Source organism: Mirounga angustirostris, unplaced genomic scaffold (genome assembly GCF_029215605.1).
Source record: "Mirounga angustirostris isolate CCGP_5_RB_7025 unplaced genomic scaffold, mMirAng1.0.hap1 SCAF_17, whole genome shotgun sequence".
Lineage (NCBI taxonomy): Eukaryota > Metazoa > Chordata > Mammalia > Carnivora > Phocidae > Mirounga > Mirounga angustirostris.
Window position 1 is genome coordinate 21,159,075 of NW_026991725.1, and position 21,693 is coordinate 21,180,767.

At 41.0% G+C, this 21,693-nt stretch overlaps 1 protein-coding gene across 4 annotated transcripts in view; it reads left to right on the forward strand.

Moving 5' to 3' along the window:
- Positions 1-21,693, forward strand: part of SPAG9 (sperm associated antigen 9) — a 139,522-nt gene that overhangs the window by 68,840 nt on the left and 48,989 nt on the right. For all 4 annotated transcript variants that reach the window (XM_045889158.3, XM_045889160.3, XM_045889162.3 and 1 more), the window contains 2 exons: positions 16,419-16,626; positions 17,528-17,627. In XM_045889158.3, the coding sequence (XP_045745114.1) occupies positions 16,419-16,626; positions 17,528-17,627 (308 nt within the window). The remainder of the gene's footprint in view (positions 1-16,418; positions 16,627-17,527; positions 17,628-21,693) is intronic.

Sequence of the window (21,693 nt, forward strand, 5' to 3'; positions counted from 1 at the left end):
TAGTGGCCACTCAGAACGTGTTTATTGAGTGAATTATTTGTTTCAGGTATTAGGAAGGCTTTTTGGGATAGTATAAATGATCTGTCAGCCCTGGTAGGTACATGCATTTATAATCATTTCATTGACCTTTGAAATGTGCTCAAAACAGTAAGCAATCAATAAATATTTTTGATAGCTTTTCAATCCCACTGAAAAGTATTTTTAACAGTAAAACTGACCTCACCTTTTCCCCTTCTCTTTTCCTGTTGCTCAGTTTATTAGAAGCTAATCCTGTGGCTGCTCAGTATCAGTCCACAGTGGTGCCAGTGGGAAACTCTCTAATTCTTTACTCCTACTGCCACACTGGCTTTTTTTTTTTTTTTTTTTAAACCTGCCTGTAGGTTTACTAGGTCTTCCAAAACAGCCATCCTTCAATTCGCCTACTTACTGTGTCTCTTTCCCAAAACAAAATTAAGTAGGAGGGATACTTTTAGTACATCAAAAATGTATACCATATGGTAACTATATTTTAATTATATTCCAAAAAGGAACCTTAAAGAGAAGATTATTATAATTCTCTTGTTGTTTAATCCAGCAACATGCTGTGACAGAACTTTACTGAAAGTTATAAACTGATTAACAGATTATTAATGTGGACTTAAGCCAGAGAGGGTTTTTTTGTAGCCTCCTTAGAGATACGAAGGCAAGTATTTCCCAGAGAGTTTCTAGAATAAAATCCTGTCTCTATACTCTGGACATGGAGCCACTAAATGAGATAAAGGCTCAACAAGTACAGATTTCTAGGAGTGGAGTGGAGTGGTACATTACAAAACAGCAAAAATCTGATTTGTAAAGTATGTCTAATAATTAGGACATACTTTATTATTACCCAGGCCCTTGTTATAAATCATAAATCAGACGTCTTTCTCTAACTTTGTGAAAGGCTAGGAGTTGGGTTTAGGAGTTCACTTATGGACCGTGTCTCTTGTACCCACTGGTCTTGGTGTCCGTGTGTGACAGGAAGTGGGCTATGATTTAAAGTTTTCTACAACTTTGATTTCTCTGAGAACTTTGGGGATGACCTACCTGTATTTAGGGTACACTTTGCCTTTGTTATGAAAAAATTGAAGGTGAGAATTATAAATATTAATTTTACTAGGACAGTTTTCTGTGAAGTAAGGTTAAAGTGAGAATTTTCTGTGAGAAAACCATTTGATGGGGTTATAAACAAGGAAACAGAGCTACAGGAAGCTTCGTGGCAGAAGAGTGGCAGTAAAGGGGATTTGCCAATGATTGTAACGTTATGGACCTTCTTTGTTGCTGTATTGCAAATTTCTCACTGTGAGAAGAGTTGTAGCCAATAAAGTATTGTATCTTCAGGTACTGGAAAATCTTCTAGGAATGATACATCTAGAAAAATGTATAAGTTGTCTTTAAAAAGAAGTGTTTGTACATATTATTCCTCCCTGTATCATATTCTTGTGGGGGAGATCAACAAACAAGTAAACAAATAAATGAAGTAATAGATTTCAAGTATCGTGACATACTGCTGTGTATGTGTGTGTGTGTGTGAGAGAGAGAGAGAGAGAGAGTGAGTGAGTGAGAGAGAGATACACTGTTTCAAAAAAGCAAGATAAGGGGCTAAAGAGTAGGGTGGAAGGCTTACTTCAGGGTGGCAAAGGAAGGCCTCTTGGAGGAGGTGATTTGTACCCTGAGAAGAGGATGTACAGGTGCATGGAAAGGTCTAGAGATGATCAAATAGCATCTGTAAAGGTCCTGTGGCGGGGACAGACTGGAATGTTTGAGGAATGGTTGTTTTCACCCCTCTCTTTTGAGACTTTTAGTCTTAACTACTGTGCTGACATGCCTTTTGTCAGGGTTACCCTCTAAATATAATGGGAAATTCTCATTCCCACCCTACCTTGTAGCAGCATTTGACACATTTGAAAACTTTCTGCTTCTTGAAATGCTTTCTTCGTTTTGCTCCCAGGACATCCCATCTCCTTGCGGCTCCTGGACCTCTTCAGTTGTAGTTCCCCAGACCTTAAAGCTCATCCCTCCTCTCTACATAATCTGTCTAGGTCAAGTTTCATGTCTGTAAATGCCCTCCATACACTGGTCACAAATTTGAATCTCCGACCCTGACACCTTTCCTGAACGCTGCGTTGCTGAATCCAATTGCTTTCTTTTAAAGTTTCCCCACATATATATTTATGTCCTGCTTAGGTTACCCCTAATAGGAATAACCTTCTTTGATGGCCAATCAAAATGCCACAGCTTACACGAAGCCTCATCTGACACCCCATTAATGGCCCTCAGATCTAGTTTAGAGATCAGTAGAAAGCAGAGGAGTTTATATTGCATCATTAACAGAGATTTCTTACTATGGGTGCTTCTAGTGAAATAGGTAAAAAGCGGGACACCTGGGTGGCTCAGTCATTGAGCGTCAGCCTTTGGCTCAGGTCATGATCCCAAGGTCCTGGGATCAAGCCCCACATCGGGCTCCCTGCTTGGCAGGAAGCCTGCTTCTCCCTCTCCCACTCCCCCTGCTTGTGTTCCCTCTCTCGCTATGTCTCTCTCTGTCAAATAAGTAAAATATTTTTAAAAAAAGGGGGGGGGCATCTGGGTGGCTCAGTCGTTAAGCATCTGCTTTCGGCTCAGGTCATGATCCCAGGGTTCTGGGATCGAGCCCCTCATCAGGCTCCCTGCTCGGCGGGAAGCCTGCTTCTCCCTCTCCCACTCCCCCTGCTTGTGTTCCCTCTCTCGCTGTATCTCTCTCTGTCAAATAAATAAATAAAATCTTTAAAAAGAAAACAAAAACAAAATGCTTTCTTTAAAAAAAAAAGGAAATAGGTAAAAAGCAACTTGTGTTGAATCACCCAAGCTGTTCTGTCAAAAATGTATTATAAAAGTGCTAAAGCTGGGAATGAGCAAAAAACGTTAAGGTAGGATTGTTCATCCAACTGAATTATATTCACAAATAAGCCACAAAGAAAGAAGGAATTGGAGAAGAAAAGGCCAAGAATAACCTGAGACAGTCCTGAAGAACAATAACAGAAACTTGCCTACTAGATATTAAGGCTTACTGTAAAGCTGTAATTATTTACATGTTGAAGTATTGCATTATCTGCCCTTCATTTTTCCTTTTTGCACAATTCAGTCCTAAAGCTGGTCGCTAGAGCAAAGCAAGGTTAAGCGTCCACAGGGTGAAGTAGGGTGGGAATGGGGCAGGTATATAACCTGAGCAAGGTTAGGAGTATATACATCTAGGGATAGCCTGGTGTAGAGAGTCAGGGCCCCAGCAGTGTGAAGGACATCCATGCAAAGGGGCAGTCTGGTTTTGGGGTGTCAGATCTTAATCAGGGTGGTGAGGGCCTCCCCAAGGAAAGGCACTCCAGGCATAGGGTGTGGGAGCCTGAGCAGATGAGGAGGGCAGCATCCACATAGAGTGGGAATGGGGGGCAACCTAGAATGGAGAAGCAGAAGATGTCCAGGGAAAGAAGAACATTGGCTATAAGTGGCAGAAGAGAGACTATAAAATAAAAGACCGTGGCCCCAGATGTTCAAAGGACAAGAGAACTTGAGAATGGAAGCAGTTGTTAGCAGGGTCAGCTAGTATGGATAAGTCAAGAAGGATGAGGGTTGAATTTGTCAATTTGTAGGTATGGGTTTGCACAGTTTGAGTTGCAGGACCAATAACAGGAGTGAACGTGACTCATGAAAGGAAGATCAAGAACAGGACTCAAGAGAGGTGGTTGTAATGGGAGGAGGGAAAAGGGTAACAAGTCAGCAGAGTGGTGGGAAAGGTACTCTTAGGAGGGGAGACACTGGGTTGTTGTGTGCTTAGAAGAGTACAGTAGAAAGAGAAATTGAAAACGGGAGTGAAGGAAGATCATTGATATATCAGAATCGTAGAGGAAGGGCAGGGAGGGAGGGATCACATATCCCAGGTGTGATTAAAATCTACTTTGTTGATGGGACACCTCAGTTTTTCCTAGTCCTTTGCTATTATAAACAATGCTGTAGTAAATTATACATAATTTTATACTTGTATTTATGATTCCCATAAATGGGGTTGCTGGATCAAAGCATGTATTTAAGATTTTGATAGATACTGCCAAGTTGCCTGCCAAAAGCCATTTGTCCTCTCACTCAGCGATGTTGTTTAAATTCTTTATTGCTTTACACTTTTAGAGTTCAGATATCCCTTCCTTATACCCAAATATGGAAAAAGAGAGAATGAAGTGTTTAGGTATCATTTAAAGAATCCTGTACATAGAATTTTCATGCTGTTTTCCAGACCTTGGTTGGTATCAATTAGCCAGTGATTTCACAGATTCCATCTAGTTTCACATATACACATATGTATGTATATACACCTGTATATGTTTATCCATCAGCACATGCCTCAAGATGTATGTGTGAGTGGCTGCATATTGGATATATACTCCCTCAAAATATTTTTTTGTTCTTGAAGGGTTTCCTGGGTTGGTGGCTGTTAGTAGAATGGGACTTTTAGAACTGAGAAAAACAATTTGAAATAAAAAGCAATTGGATGGGTACCTACTTGTCAAAATTTTAAGAGTTCTGTTAAAACCATATGACTTGAAATACTTGAGTAGAACTGCTGTGAGAAGCTCTTGTTCGCAGGGTTTGGTATGTAAAGCCAGTGGTCGATGTGTGCTACATTCTTCAGAGGATGTGCTTAGCATACAGAACAGGAAAGGCTAAACAGAGCCAGTATTCTTGTTGAGAAGAATTTTCCATCCTCCTCCATTTGTGGCTAACAAGTTAGTTCCTATTTCTTTCATTTTTCCAAACTTGGATTTCTATAGCAGTTGAACCTTATTCCTGTATCTTTTGTATTAAAGATTCCTATTATAAAGTGTGTGTGTAATTAAACATTTCTAAACAGTTAAAGCTCTCAATTTTTTTAACTTTTTATTTTGAAATATTTTAGAATTTAAGAAAAATTGCAAAAACAGTGCAGAGTGCCTATCCATCACTCATCATCAACAAGTGTTAAGTAACCATAGTATATAGAATTATTAAAACTAAGACAGTTGACATTGGTACAATATTATTAGCTAAACTATAGACTTAAATTTGGGGCGCCTGGGTGGCTCAGTTGGTTAAGCGACTGCCTTCGGCTCAGGTCATGATCCTGGAGTCCCGGGATCGAGTCCCGCATCGGACTCCCTGCTCGGCAGGGAGTCTGCTTCTCCCTCTCCCGCTCACCCCTCTTGTGCTCTTTCTCTCTCTCACTCTCTCTCTCAAATAAATAAATAGAATCTTTAAAAAAAAAATTATAGACTTATATTTGGATTTTGCAAGTTTTTCTACTACTGTCTTCTGTTCCAGGATCCAGTCCAGGACTCCACATTGCACTGAGTTATGTCTTCAGTCTCTTCCAACATGTGACAGTTCCTCAGTCTTGACCTTGGGGCATGAGGAGCATTGGTTAATTATATTGTAAAATGTCCCACAGATTGAGCTTCTCTAATGATTTCTCATGATTAGATTGAGATTATATATTTTTTTGGCAAGAATACTGCAGAAGCAATATGCCTTAGTGGTGATTATTAACCTTGACCTTGACGGCTTGGTTTAGCTGGTGTGTGCTGGATTTCTCCACTGTAGTTACTGTTTTTCCCCTTATAATTAATAAGGATCTTGGGGGTGGGGCGCCTGGATGACGCAGTTGGTTAAGCCTCTGACTCTTGGTTTTGGCTCAGGTTGTGATCACAGGGTTGTGAGTTTGAGCCTCACATCGGGCTCTGCGCTCAGCAGGGAGTCTACTTGAGAGTCTCTGATTCTCTCTCTCCCTCTCCCTCTGTCCCCCCCATCGCCCCTGCTGTTGTGCATGCATGTGCGCACACTCTCTCTCTAATATAAATAAATCTTTAAAAAAAAGTAAGTTATCTTGGTGGATATACTTTGACATTGTGCAAATATCGTGTTTCTCTTCAAACTTTTATCCGCTTATTTTAGTATTCGTCACTGGATGTTACTTTACTACTGTGGTGTTCCAATGGTTATTTTCTATTTTCTTCATCCATTCTACGTTAACTGGAATTCTTCTGTAAGGGTGAGCCTTTCCTTCCTTCCTTCCTTCCTTCCTTCCTTCCTTCCTTCCTTCCTTCCTTCCTTCTTTGTTTGAAGTCATGGACATTTATTTTATTCTGTAGGTTATCCAATGCTGCCATTTTATTTTATTGCTCAAATTTTCCATCTCAAATTCCAGCTTTGGAATCATGAGCTTTTTCAGGTAGACTTCTGTATCTTTTCAACATGCCCCATACTCTTTTGAGTACTTCCTGGCACCACCAGAAGATGCTGCAGGCTCTGAGTATTTTCTTTCTTTTTCTTTCTTTTTTTTTTTTTTTTTTAAAGATTTTGTTTATTTTTTCTTGAGAGACAGAGAGAGAGAGAGAGAGGCAGAGGGAGAAGCAGGCCCCCAGGGAGCAGGGAGCCCGATGCGGGACTCGACCCCAGGACCCTGGGATCATGACCTGAGCTGAAGGCAGACGCCCAACCATCTGAGCCACCTAGGCACCCGGCTCTGAGTATTTTCTGTGTCCCAGCCCTACAGTCCACTGCTGCTCCCAGGAGCCCTGGTTCTTGTATTTAGGAACCAAGATCTAGGCACTAAATGTGCTTGTTACTTGAAATGTGATGGCTTCTAGGCTCTTTCTTTGATGCTTACGTTGTGGTTTTCCATTCATTTATATTATCTATTACCTCTTTTTGGATTTTTGTATTAGTGTTTAGAATAGGATAAAATAAAACTAGAATTTTAAGAAAAATGGATTGTATGTTGTAATATTTCATGATTTCGCTTGTGAAAAAGGATAAGGATTGTCTTCTATGACTTCAGTTTTTTTTTTTAAAGGTTTTATTTATTTATTTGTGAGAGAGAGAGAGAGCACAAGCAGGGGGAAGTGATAGGCAGAGGGAGAAGCAGGCCTCCTGCTGAGCAAGGAGCCCGATGCGGGACTCGATCCCAGGACTCCGGGATCATGACCTGAGCCAAAGGCAGACGCTTAACCGTCTGAGCCACCCAGGTGCCCCTATAACTTCAATTTTTATTTGTAAACTTTTTTCCTCACATATATCCTCGTTTGATAAGTTCAAGAACCATCCACAGCTGATGGTTGGGGTTTGAAGAGAAAAACAGTTGAAAATGTACTTTTTTTTTTTTTTTTAAAGATTTTATTTATTTATTTGACAGAGAGAGATAGCGAGAGCAGGAACACAAGCAGGGGGAGTGGGAGAGGGAGAAGCAGGCTTCCCGCAGAGCAGGGAGCCCGATGCGGGACCCGATCCCAGGACCCTGGGATCATGACCTGAGCTGAAGGCAGATGCTTAACGACTGAGCCACCCAGGCGCCCGAAAATGTACTTCTTTTAATCCTTTAGTATTGTCTCCCTATTTATTTATTCATTCATTCCTTCATCTTTGTTGAGGTATAATTGACAAAATTGTAAGATACATACTTTCTCCCCCTTTAAACTGTTTCTTAGAGAAGGGGGAATGGAATTAGTTCTTTCTTAGTGGGTGTTTAAAGTGAGATTTTTTTTCTTTTTGACATATTTACTGGGTTGTGTGTTGACCAAGATGCTAATGTACGTCGAGAGTGGAAATTGGTAAAAATCTAAATAATACTATTGGAAAATAATGGTTTTTAAAGCTTGTATTTCAAAGGTGGCTTCTTTGGAAGTAACTGGGACATAAGTATTTATTATGTTCTTACTGATATTTAATATTTAAACAAGCTTTTAGAATAGGAAAAATAACTTTAATAAATACCTGTTGAAAACAAATTACCTTGCTTTTTGCATTCAAAAATATTTATTTATTAAGTGCCCACTATGCCAGATACTAGAAATGATATTACAGTGCTCTCAGAGTCCAAATATTTTATAAAACAGGATTAACAATGTTTTAAATGTTGGGACGCCTGGGTAGCTCAGTCGTTAAGCGTCTGCCTTTGGCTCAGGTCATGATCCCAGGGTCCTGGGATCGAGTCCCGCATCGGGCTCCCTGCTCCGCAGGGAGCCTGCTTCTCCCTCTGCCACTCCCTCTGCTTGTGCTCTCTCTTTCTCTCTCTCTGGCAAATAAATAAAATCTTTAAAAAAAAAAATAATGTTTTAAATGTTAGTGCAGTTTCCCAATTTTAAATAGTATTAAAGAATCTAGACCAAAAATAGTTTTACCAACCCTAAATTCCACTACTTTCCCCCAGGCATTGTGAGTAGTTGGTGTATCTATCCTTCAGACCTTTTTCTTTTTCATATGCACATAGATAATACACACTCATAATATCTTTGTAAGATAAATGCTATATGCTCTAAGTATTTTCCTGCTGCTTGCTTTCTGTTTTTCGTGAAAAAAAAAAAAGTGTGTTCACAATCTTTCCATTTTTATATAGAGAGAGAGCCACCCAGTTTTCCCCCCAGCTTTTGATAGATTGAGTAGTTGAGAAGGGTTAAAGATGATGATAACCCAGAATCAAAGATCATATAAACAAACCTTGAGAGGCAGTCTGGTTTCTGTAAAGTGCATCATGCCTTGCTAATCTGTGGCTTTTTGAGAGAATTAACAGAGAGCCCACAGCCATATTTTAGTCTTTTCAAAAAGACTTTGATGAATTTCCAGACCAAGAATATTTAAAGCTTCTGGTTGCTTTGTGTTTAAGAGAAACAGTTGTCACAGGCGCGCCTGGGTGGCTCAGGTCATCATCCCAGGGTCCTGGGATAGAGCCCTGCATCCAGCTTCCTGCTCAGCGGGGAGTCTGCTTTTCCTCCTCCCTCTGCTGCTCCCCCACTTGTGCATACACACACACACACACTCACACACTCTCTCTCTCTCTCTGATAAATAAATAAATAAAATCTTAAAAAAAAAAAAAGGGCACTTGCGTGGCTCAGTTGGTTAAGCGTCTGCCTTTGGCTCAGGTCATGGTCCCAGGGTCCTGGGATCGAGCCCCGCATCGGGCTCCTTGCTCAGCAGGGAGCCTGCTTCTCCTCCCTCTGCCTGCCTCTGTGCCTACTTGTGCTTTCTCTGTCAAATAAATAAATAAAATCTTAAAAAAAAAAAAAAGGGTGGTGGGGTGAAAGGTGTAGTAAACATTTCCAAGTATACTGGAATAGTTTGCATATTAAAATTCAAGATGATCAGAATAAGTTTCAGGAAGATTTCAGGGTTATATGAATAGAAAAAAAGGGTTAAATGTTGAGCTGCTTATTGATAAAGTATTAGGTAAGACATGGTGACCCCTGAACCATGGTATCTCTTAAACTAGAGGCTTGAAGGAGGTGTGTGTGTGTGTGTGTGTGTGTTGTACTTTTTAAAAAAATTTAAAGTCAGTTAATTAACATAGAGTGTATTATTAGTTTCACAGGTAGAGGTCAATGATTCATCAGTCTTATATAAATACCCAGTGCTGCTTATATCCCATGCCCTCCTTAAAATCCAGGGGCGCCTGGGTGGCTCAGTTGGTTAAGCGGCTGCCTTCGGCTCAGGTCATGATCCTGGAGTCTCAGGATCGAGTCCCGCATCGGGCTCCCTGCTCGGCAGGGAGTCTGCTTCTCCCTCTGACCCTCCTCCCTCTCATGCTCTCTGTCTCTCATATAAATAAATAAAATCTTAAAAAAAAAAAAAAAAAAATCCATCACCCAGTTACCCCATCCCCCACCCTCCTCCCCTCCAGTAACCCTGTTTGTTTCCCATGAGTAAGAGTCTCTTATGGTTTATCTCCCTCTCTGATTTCATCTTATTTTATTTTTCCCTCCCTTCCCCCATACTCCTCTGTTTTGTTTCTTAAATTCCACATACGAGTGAAATCATATAATTGTCCTTCTCTGATTGACTTACCTTGCTTAGCATAATACCCTCTTGTTCCATCTGCATTATTGCAAATGGCAAGGTTTCTTTTTTTTTTTTGATGGCTAAGTAGTATTCCATCTTATACACACAGACACACACACACACCACATCTTCTCTAACCATTCATCTGTTGTTGGACATCTGGACACTTTCCATAGTTTGGCTACTGTGGACATTGCTGCTATAAACATTGGGGTGCATATGGCCCTTCTTTTCACTACATCTGTATCTTTGGGGTAAATACCCAGTAGTGCAATTGCAGTGTCATAGGGTAGCTCTATTTTCAACTTTTTGAGGAACCTGAAGGAAGTGTTATTAAGCCATATCAAAACAAAACCCCCAAATCCTCATTTTAACATAGTAGATTAGAAACATCTTATTATCCTGCGAGGTAGAGCAAGCCAAAGATTCTTAGAAATGTGCTAACACCTAGTGAATACATGATCTTGTTGTCTCTTGTATAATCTTTCCTTCTTCCCAGATCAGCAGTAGTCCTGAACCTCTGAAGGCTGTAGAACTGGAGGTGAGAATGGTGTTTCAAATCCCTGTACAGAAAGTAAAACTCAATTAACTATTGGTACTTATTCAGCTGCTATTCTCAAGACATCTATTGCTCAGTTTGACAGACTACTGATGTTTTTCACTGAAATACAAGAGAATATTATTTCTGTAGTGGTTGCTAGGGCTTTACTGTAATCTATAAATTACTACTCCCCTAAAGACAGCATTTTAAAGTAAAGGAGAGAGGAGTGCCTGGAAGGGGCTCAGTCAGTTAGTCATGATCCCAGGGTCCTGGGATCGAGCCCCACGTCGGGCTCTCTACACACTGGGGAGTCTGCTTCTCCCTCTCCCTCTGCCTCCCGCTCCCCCTGCTTGTGCACATGCGCGTGCTCTCTCTGTCAAATAAATAAAATCTTTAAAAATAAAATAAAGGAGAGAAAATATAAGTAAATCCTATGAAAATTCAGCCTGTTTCCATCTATCCAGCTCTAGGTAAGAAACACACAAATACCCTTGCACAAATTTGCACAAATACCTTCCTCAGGACAGAATGTACATAACTTGTATGTATCCTGGAGACAGCCCTGTGTGTCGTTATACCGTAGGCTGCCTCCCTGGTTGAACAGATTTCTTCAGCTTCAATCAGGGCACCATTCAGCTTTATTCAGCAAACATCTGTTGTGAGCCTTCTTCATGTCAGGCTTGATACCCTGGGCATTAGGGATATAAAGACAAGGCTTTTTCCTACTCACTGTAGGTCAGGTCTCCTACCCACCCAGGTCCATGGAAGCCCTTCAGTGTCCCCTTTCTTCAGAAATATCCTCAGGGTTAGGACATTCATACCTCTCCTTTAATAATCAGAATTTTCTTAAACCCACAGTATAATTAACATCTAGATTTATTTCATCTAATTGTGTCTAGAATTAGGGTTCTCGGTGTTTCTTTGGCTCACAGACTCCTTTAGGAATCAAAGTTACGAAACTTTCCAGAAAATACATGTACACACAGAATTTTGTGATTCTGTTATGCCATAGAGTTGTAAATCAAAAGAGCTTAAGAACCAGCGCTTTAGACGTTTAACTTTAACTTGTGGAGAAAGAAATGTAAACATAAAAATTAAAATATAAGGTGATAAATGTTATAGTGGGGATCCATGGGGCTAATTTTTGTAATTTTGTCTTTCATTAGGCTTAAAATCTTTGAATCAAAAAGACAGACATATGTAACAGAGTTGCTTACCCCTTTATTTAGCCTATTTCAGATGAAGGCAGGCTACTTAGGAAAACTCTACACTGGAACCTTTCTTTTTTTCTTTCGGTCTTTCAAGATTTTGATTGATTGATTGAGAGAGAGCATTCTCATGCAGGAGCGAGAGGAGGAGCAAAGGGAGGAGGAGAGAGAATGACAAGCCGACCCCATGCTGAGTAAGGAGCCTGACGTGGGACTCGATCTCACAACCCCAGAGATTATGACCTGAGCTGAAACCAAGAGTCGGATGCTGAACCGACTGAGCCACCCAGGCACCCCTCATTTCTAAGTTGTCCTTAGATAATTTCTTTTATAGTTGTAAGCTTAGTCTCTCAGAACATAAATAATTACAGGGCAATACTGACTAACACATGACATAAATATTGTGTGTAGGACTGAGCACATAAGGGAGGCATTTGATGAATGGAACAACTGAAAATATTTTGTAAAGGCTTATAGACTTTTAGCCTGATATCCAGAGACAGTAAGAAAATGGCACAAAGACCAGGTAGCTTTCACCATAGTATCTCAAGTGAAGCTGAAAGTAATGGCACCTATTTTCTTTTTTGTGTGTAGTAAGTACATACAGAATAAAATTTACCATCTTTTCTTTTTTTACTTATTTGAGAGAGAGAAAGAGAGCATGAGCAGGGGGAGGGGCAGAAGGAGAGGGAGAAGCAGGCTTCCCGCTAAGCAGGGAACCTGACTCGGGGCTCAATCCCAGGACCCTGAGATCATGACCTGAGCTGAAGGCAGACCCTTAACTGACTGAGTCACCCAGGCGCCCCTAAAATTTACCATCTTCATCATTTTTTTTTTTTTTTTTTTGACAGAGAGAGAGATCACAAGTAGGCAGACAGGCAGGCAGGCAGAGGGAGAGGGAGAAGCAGCAGCTCCCTGCTGAGCAGGGAGCCCGATGCGGGGCTTGATCCCAGGACCCTGGGACCATGACCTTAGCCGAAGGCAGACGCTTAACGACTGAGCCACCCAGGCGCCTCCAGACTTTCTTTTTAAGACTGAATAATAATCCATTTTATATATAGACCACATTTGATATATTCATTCATCCCTTCGTGGACATTTGGTTCACTTCTACCTTTAGGCTATTGTGAATAATGCTGCTATGAACATGGGTGGAGCAAATGTCTCTTCAAGATTCTGCTTTCAGTTCTTTTGGATATATACCAAGAAGGGGTATTGCTGGATCATATGGTAGTTTTTTTTAGTTTTCTGAGGAAATGCCATTCTGTCTTCCAAGGCAGTTGCAACATTTTATAATCCTCCAACAGTGTACAGGGGTTCAAATTTCTCCACATCTTACCAACACTTGTTATTTTGTTTGTTTTTGATAGTAGCCATCCTAAGGGGTTCGAGGTGATACTGTAGTTTTTATTTGTATTTCTCTGATGATTAGTAATGTTGAGCATCTTTTTGTGCTCGTTGCTTGTTTGTATAACATTTTTGAATGACACCTATTATTTTATTTTTAATTTATTTTTATTTAAAAATTTTTAAAAGATTATTTATTTGAGAGAGAGCATGAGTGAGGGGAGTACTTTATCTTTTAACAGATCAATATTTAGGCTTGTCTTTCTTCATTCTATCTTACTTGGAGGCATTGTTAGTGACAGAATTACAGAATTTCTTCCATAGGAGATGCAATATAAACATTCTGTGCCTCCCACCAAGCATTGCGGCAGAGACTTTTCTCATGTCTGTGTTTTCCTACTAATCTTGGAGCTTTATGTCACCACTGCCTGGGAGACCAACGAGAAATGCCTCTTTTGAAATTTCAGAGCTTTTCTCTCCCCAGCTCTCCCTGAGATCCAGAAGTACAGCCCACACAGTGAGCTATTTTAGTGAGTGTAAAATATTTTTATGTGGTAAAACTATAAAAGGTAAGTTACAGATAAATAAATCTCATGTTACTTGGATAGCCCATGACAAATTTAAAATTTTCTTCTAAGCAGATCCTAATTTACCACTCCTTGTAGCTCCAAACCTTGAGAATCCCTAAGATGGCACAGTCCTTTTCATGGTTTAGGTTCAGCTCTCTTGGTTGCTTTATTTGGTACTCCCAGAACCACAAAAGAATTTGGGGAGGAGGGCTTTTGCCAAACTGTTTATGTTATGAACTCTTTTTTAATTACTAAGTAATTTTTTAAAAGATTTTATTTATTTATTTATTTGAGAGAGAAGGAGCAGGGGGAGGGGCAAAGGGAGAGGCAGAAGCAGAATCACCGCTGAGCAGGGAGCCTGGCGTGGGTCTTGATCCCAGGACTCCAGTATCATGACCTGAGCCAAAGGTGGCCACTTAACTGACTGAGCCACCCAGGGGCCCCACTAACTCTTTTTTTTAAGGTAGAAGTAACTAGACATTGGGGGTGGGGTGATAAGGAGGAAGAGGAAATCATTTCTCTACTTTTGAGAGACAAATGACAAGTACAAGATTGACCTCAAGGGACACCTGGTAGCTCAGTCAGTGGAGCATGTAACTTGATCTCAGGGTCATGAGTTCAAGCCTTACGTTTGGTATAGGGCTTACTTTATTTTTTTTATTTTTTATTTTTTTAAAGATTTTATTTATTTACTTGACAGAGAGATAGAAGAGCACAAACAGAGGGAGTGGCAGAGGGAGAGGGAGAAGCAGGCTCTGCACTGAGCAGGGAACCCGATGCGGGACTCGATCCCAGGACCCTGAGATCATGACCTGAGCCGAAGGCAGACGCTTAGCCATCTGAGCCACCCAGGCACCCAGCATAGGGTTTACTTTAAAGAAAAAGAAAGAAAGAAAGAGAAAAGGACCTCAAATTATTATTTTTGTTTTTATTTTTTAATTTTTTAAAGATTTTATTTATCTGACAGAGAGAGTGAGAGATCATAAGCAGGGGGAGTAGCAGAGGGAGAGGGAGAAGCAGGATCCCTACTGAGCAGGGAGCTGTACTCGAGGTTTAATCCCAGGACCCTGGGATCATGACCTGAGCTGAAGGCTGACACTTAACCGACTGAGCCACCCAGGCGCCCCAATTGCTAACATTTTAAACACTTAGTATGTGTGAACACTTGGCTAAGTCTTTATGTAGAATAATTTGTAATCTATTAATTAGGTACCATTATCTCTATTTTACAAATGAAAAATAGATATAGAAAGAATAACTTACCCAAGGTCAAACATTTAGTGAATGATAAACTCACTAATTTACCCTAATTCTTCTTCTTCTTCCTCCTACTACTGGTAAACTTTTTGTCAGGTTCTCTCTCTCTCTTTTTTTTTTTTTTTAAGACTTTATTTTAGGGAGAGGAGGAGCAGAGGGAGCGGGAGAGAGAATCCCAGACTCAGCTTTTAGCACAGAGCTCAACATAGCTTGATCTTACAAACATGAGATCATGACCTGAGCCAAAACCAAGAGTTGGACACTTAACCTACTGAGCCACCCAGTTGCCCTAGGTTCTTTTTTTTTTTGAAGACCTGGGTACTTTGCTCTAAAAGAACTACCTCATTATTGGTAGCCATTGAACAACTAACTATGTTTGTTTTTCTTTTTAAGTAGGCTCCATGCCGAACATGGGGCTTGAACTTATGACCCTGAGATCGGGTCACATGCTCCACCAACTGAGCCCACCAGGTGCCCCTCTCTTTTTTTTGAGGGGGGATTATTTTTTTTTTAAATCCCCTCCCCCTCCGTTTATTTTTAGTTGAAGTATAATGGACACACAATGTTACATTAGTTTCAGGTGTGCCGCGTAGGGTTTCAACTTTTGGACAACTGATTTTAGTTATTTGCGGGCCACAAACCCCTTTGAAAACCTGATAAAAGTTGTAGATTTCTTTTTCCCCAGAAAAGTACATGCCACGCAAATTTTTGCATAAAATTCAATCTGGACATGTCCTTCATGAAGACTATTTGTGGACCCTAGAATAGTAATTATCAATTCTTAGTGAGTATATAAATCACCTGGGTTGCTTTTTAAAATGCATATTACTTGATCTCACTGCCTGAAGCTTGGAGTTGGACTTAGAATCTGCCCTTTTAACAGTATTTCAGATGATCTGGATGCAGGAAGTTTTAAGCATACTGTGTACAATACTCTGAATCTCTCCTGAGATTCAGAATCTTGTTATTCCACTGCTGTATTTTTTGTTTTTGTTTTTTAAGATTGTATTTATTTGAGAGAAAGAGAGTGAGCGTGGGCATGAGTGGGGGGCAGAGGGATAGGGAGAAGCAGATTCCCCGCTGAGCAGGGAGCCCAACTTGGGGCTCTATCCAAAGACCCTGAGATCATGACCAGAGCTAAAGGCAGATGCTAAACTAACTGAGCCACCCAGGTGCCTCTATTACTGTTTTTTTTTTAAGATTTTATTTATTTGAGAGAGAGAGACAGAGATAGCAAGAGAGAGCACGAGCGGGGAGAAGAGGGAGAAGCAGGCTTCCCGCAGAGCAGGGAGCCCAATGTGGGGCTCGATCCCAGGACCCTGGGATCATGACCTGAGCCGAAGGCAGACGCTTAACGACTGAGCCACCCAGGCGCCCCTCTATTACTGTTTTTTAATAGAATTTTCTCTCTGCATGTTTTTTTCTTTACCCGTTTAAGAAAATTGCTTAAAATAAATTAATCATTTAAAGATTTTCCCGTAATTCCTTTTTTTCTTTTTTAAAGTAAGCTCTATGCCCAGGGTAGAGCCCAACATAGGGCTTGAACTCACAACCCTGAGATCAAGACCTGAGCTGAGATCAAGAGTTGGACACTTAACCAACTAAGCCAACCAAGCGCACCCCCCGCAATAATTCTTTTTATTTGTAGGATGAACTTTCTGATGTTAGCCAAGGAGGATCTAAAGCTACTACTCCAGCATCAACAGCTGCATCAGATGTGGCCACACTTCCTACTGATACTCCCTTAAAGGAAGATAATGAAGGATTTGTGAAGGTTGCAGATACACCAAATAAATCAGAGATAAGCAAGCATATTGAAGTACAGGTAGCCCAAGAAACTAGAAATGTATCAACAGGTAAGTGGCCCTAGTTCTTTACTTTCTGGTAAAGATCATGTGGGTTTGAAAAGATACATCTTGGGGCGCCTGGGTGGCTCAGTCATTAAGCGTTTGCCTTCGGCTCAGGTCATGATCCCAGGGTCCTGGGATCGAGCCCCACATCGGGCTCCCTGCTCCGTGGGAGGCCTGCTTCTTCCTCTCCCACTCACCCTGCTTGTGTTCCCTCTCTTGCTGTGTCTCTCTCTGTCAAATAAATAAATAAAATCTTAAAAGAAAAGATACATCTTAGGGTTTTAGATTTATAAAATCATACTCAATTATAAGTAAGCTTAAAAGGGGTGATGATCAAATAAAGTTTTGGAGAGACAGATTTGGGGAGCTGTAGTATTGAAGAGCCTGAAAGGCAGGAGAATAGTCTTCATCTTTAATTTCTCTGTATTTCACCCCTTCTTTTTTTTTTTTAAAGATTTTATTTATTTATTTGACAGCGAGAGAGGGAACACAAGCAGGGGGAGTGGGAGAGGGAGAAGCAGGCTTCCCGCCGAGCAGAGAGCCCAATGCGGGGCTCGATCCCAGGACCCTGGGATCACGACCTGAGCCGAAGGCAGACACTTAACGACTGAGCCACCCAGGCACCCCAACCTCTTAATTTATAAAAAACAAACAAACAGGGAGTTCTACCCTGGGATACAACAGACTGTGTCTCAAGAAATACAAATAAAAACTTTGGTTATTTATCAATTTCTGATATTCACTGTTGATTGATACATTGTCTAACCCTGTGTTTCCTAGAATTCACTTCTTAAAATTTTTTATGATCAAATGATGTATTTACAACCATTGAAGCAACAGGATTTTCATATTAGGGGCAGTATGTGATATATGCATAATTTATGTCATCTTGTCCTTTTCCTATAAGGCTCTGCTGAAAATGAAGAGAAGTCAGAAGTTCAAGCGATCATTGAATCCACTCCTGAGTTGGATATGGACAAAGATCTGAGTGGATATAAAGGCTCAAGGTACTGTCAATGTCAAATGAAGACATTTTATCCTTCCTTTCCCTTGTCCCAGAAGCATACTATTATTCTCTGGTCTCTTGCCAGGAAAAAGGTCATTCAAGTGTTTTGCTGAAGAAATGTTAGTATTATATTCTAGTTTCCATTTTTGAAACTAGACATAGTATATGGTAGAAATGTTTTGTGAAATGCTGCCTTTTCACCATCAGGGATTAGGAGTATATGGAAGGATAGGGGGAAAAGGCAGCGGAGGTGTAACCAATACTTTCTGCAATTTGAGGAAACAGAAACAAGAATAGGGGATGTAACAATTTGAGCAAACTTTGTTCCTTCCCTCAGATCAGGAAGAAACATATATACTCACTTCAAAACTGTAGCAATTTCAGGATGCCTAGCTGGCTCAGTCAGTAGACCAGACGACTCTTGATCTCAGGGTTGTTAAGTTCAAGCCCCATATTGGGTGTGGAGCCTACTCAAAGAAAACCCCAAACTGTAATGATCCCATTATTGGAAGAGATTAGTCTCATTTTACATGGGGAGGCTGTTTAGTGGTGGAAAGAGAATTGTTATGTATCATCTTAATCAAGGTAATCTAAAGCATGTGGATGTTCAGGAATTTCATAAAGGAGCTACTGCCTTTCTTGTAATTTCTTCCGTAACATTTATCCTTTAATAATAATGACCATAGAAATACACTCTATTTATTGATCACTACAGTCGTGGTTAAAAGCATGAACCTAGAGTAAGACTATGTGGGTTCAAATACTGCCTTGGATTTGAATCTGAAGTATATTTTCTCCATAAAAAGGAATTATGATAATACCTTAGATGATTATGAGTAAATGATTCAGTGTATGTTAAATCATTGGCAAAGGGCCCAATTTAATAAATGTTAGGTAGTATTATCATCATCATTTAATATAATTTTAACTCTATGAAGTCTGCATCTTCATCCCCATTTTACAGAGAAGGAAGCTCAGAAATGTGTAGTAACTTGTCCAGGATGACCTAGTTAGCGCGTGGAGCTGGCATTTAATCTAGGAGTCTCTGATTTCAAAGGCCATGTTCTGTGAAAATATTTTTTTTTTATTGTTTATTTAAAAATGTAAACAATGCAGGGGCACCTGGGTGGCACAGTCAGTTAAGTGTCTGACTTTTGACTTCATGATCTCAGGGTCCTGAGATCGAGCCCTGGACTCGTCTCCACGCTGGGCGTGGAGCCTGCTTGGGATTCTCTCTCTCCCTCTCCCCCTGTCCCAACACTTGCACATGCATTCTCTCTTAAAAAAAAAAAAAAAAAAAAAGTAATGCAGAGTGTAAAAAGTGAAATTTGCTTTTTATTTATCCTCTCCTAAGCCTAAGTAAGGAGATGCAGCTACTTATTAGCAGTTTCAGTTTGTCATTCTGAACCTCTTTAAAAATTAAAAAAAAAATTTTTATTAGACTAATGCATGTGTAATATTGGTCAAATGGTAATAATACAAAATATGAAGGGCAGTAGTAGTCCCTTGCCCTTACCCACCCCTCATTCCCACTCTCAAGAGGCAGTATCTCTCGCTTCCTCATTCTTTTTTTTTTTTTTTTCTCAACAAAAGTGGCTCAACTTTATTGTAGGAAAGCTGGGGAGGGCCAGCAGGCTATATAAGGGTCTCTGCAGGAACTCCCATTGCTGATCAGGACTGCCAGGCCCCAGGTCTGTCTGGAAAGCAGGAGAGGATCAGCGTGCTGCCCCCTTTGGTCCATCTTGGGCCCAGGGGTCCAGGCCCTGGCTCCTTGGGGCTGAGGTAGGAAACAGCCTTCGCTGTGTTCCCCAGGGTCTCCAGCAGAGTGTCCACGATGTACTCGGAGTTGACGCAAACCTTGCTGGGCAGGTCAGTGTCAAAGTCGGCTCCTGCCTGCTTGTTGAGCGCCTGACTGACTGCGTTAGAGCGGCCTTCACGAGTCACGTCCACAGAGACTCGTGCTGTGGCGTGACTGTGGATGTGGTGGTGGTGGCAGCCGCCACATCTGAGTTCTCTTTTGCTATTTTTCTTCAGGTATCTAAATCCCATCCTTATGCTTCTTTTCCTTGTTGGGATTCTGTGAGAAAATGAAGTCCTAATGCCCCAAGGCATCCTTTGTGTATAATGAATTAGCTACACTCCTGTGCATCTAGAATTGAGAAAATAGTCACTCAAATCATTTTCTGTATTCTGTGGATCAAATGAGGAACCCTGGTTTTAGAAATGCTGTGATACTAGCTGTTGACTTTATAGTGGAGGATGACAAGGATACAGCTCCTTAAACCACCATCCTTCCTTTCATCATCTCAGTGTAATTCTCAGTTCTTGTTACATTAACATTCATTGTTTAAATCTTATGACTATATAAATACTGATCACAGCTTAGCCACAGAGTATGCTGTGATTTTATTTCCTGTCTTTTGCAACTTTGTTTTCTGGAATTAGTAAAACCTGGTGGATTTTTGTTTTGTTTTGTTTGCTTAGGTTTCTACATAACCTATTGCTAGTTCATGGACAGATACCTTGCAAATCATAAATGTAAACACTCTCAAAATGGCCACATATAAAGCAAGTTTCCTGGTCCTCTCTCTCCTGGGGTCTTCTGTTTGCATTCTCCAGCCTAGGTTGTTGTGGGCTCTGGTCCTGGCATTTGCCCTCACTATCACGTCGGGAATTCTCGTCACTTCTGTCCTCTGTTGTATCTTCTGTTTCCTGGATCCCTGGTCATCTTGCTGCTAGTGCTTCTTTTTTTAAGATTTATTTCTTTATTTTAGAGAGAGAGAGAGCACAAGTGGGAGGGACAGAGAGAGAGGGAAGGGGAATCTCAGACTCCGTGCTGAGCAAGAGCCCAATGTGGGGCTTGATCTCATGACCGTGAAATCATGACCTGAGCCAAAACCAAGATCAGAAGCTTAACACTGCGCCACTCAGGCACCCTTTGCTTCTTGATTTATGCCTTTGTTTTGACAGAACACATTCTTCTTTTTTCCTTTTAAGATTTATTTGAGAGAGAGCGCGTGCGAGCAAGTGCAGGCAAGTGGGGGGAGGGGCAGAGAGAGAGGGAGAGAGATAATCTCAAGCAGACTCTATGCCCAGCATAGAGCCTGATAATGTGGCTTGATCTCACAACCCGGACATCATGACCTGAGCCAAAATCAGGAGTTGGACACACAACCGACTGAGCCACCCAGGTGCCCCTTGACGGAACATATTCTCACTAGCTTTCTGGGCAAAGGCTGCATGGAAAGTAAATTTTTGGAGAACTTGAATATGACACATGTCATTTGAAGACATTGATAGTTTGGCTGACTGAATTCTAGGTTGGAAAATCATCAGAAGGTTCCTTCAGAATTGTGAAGGCATTACTTCATTATCATGTTGAGTTTGGAGAATTGTCTTTTGGGTTCTTGCTTTTTTGTTTATTTTCTGTGGAAGCTTTTAGGATCTTCACTTTATCCCTCATGTGCCCCCTTCCCTTTCAAAATTAATTGATCGGGGTGCCTGGGTGGCTCAGTTGGTTAAGCAACTGCCTTCGGCTCAGGTCATGATCCTGGAGTCCCGAGATCGAGTCCCGCATCGGACTCCCTGCTCAGCGGGGAGTCTGCTTCTCCCTCTGATCCTCCCCCTCTCATGCTGTCTCCCATTCTCTCTCTCAGATAAATAAATAAAAAATCTTTAAAAAAAAATAAAAATTAATTGATCGTATGCTTGATATAGGGGTCTTCTTTTGTATCTTGTATGTGGTAAGTTCTTTCATCTGGAAATTTGTATCTCCCAGTTGTTTTTTTTTTAAAGATTTTATTTATTTGACAGAGAGACACAGCGAGAGAGGGAACACAAGCAGGGGGAGTAAGAGAGGGAGAAGCAGGCTTCCCACGGAGTGGGGAGCCCGATGCGGGGCTTGATCCCAGGACTCTGGGATCATGACCCGAGCTGAAGGCAGACGCTTAATGACTGAGCCACCCAGGCGCCCCTGTATCTCCTGTGAGAAAGTTTGTTGTTTCTCTTTACTGTTGTCTCTTCCTCTCTTTCTGGAATATCTGTTAGGTAGATATTGAACATCCTGG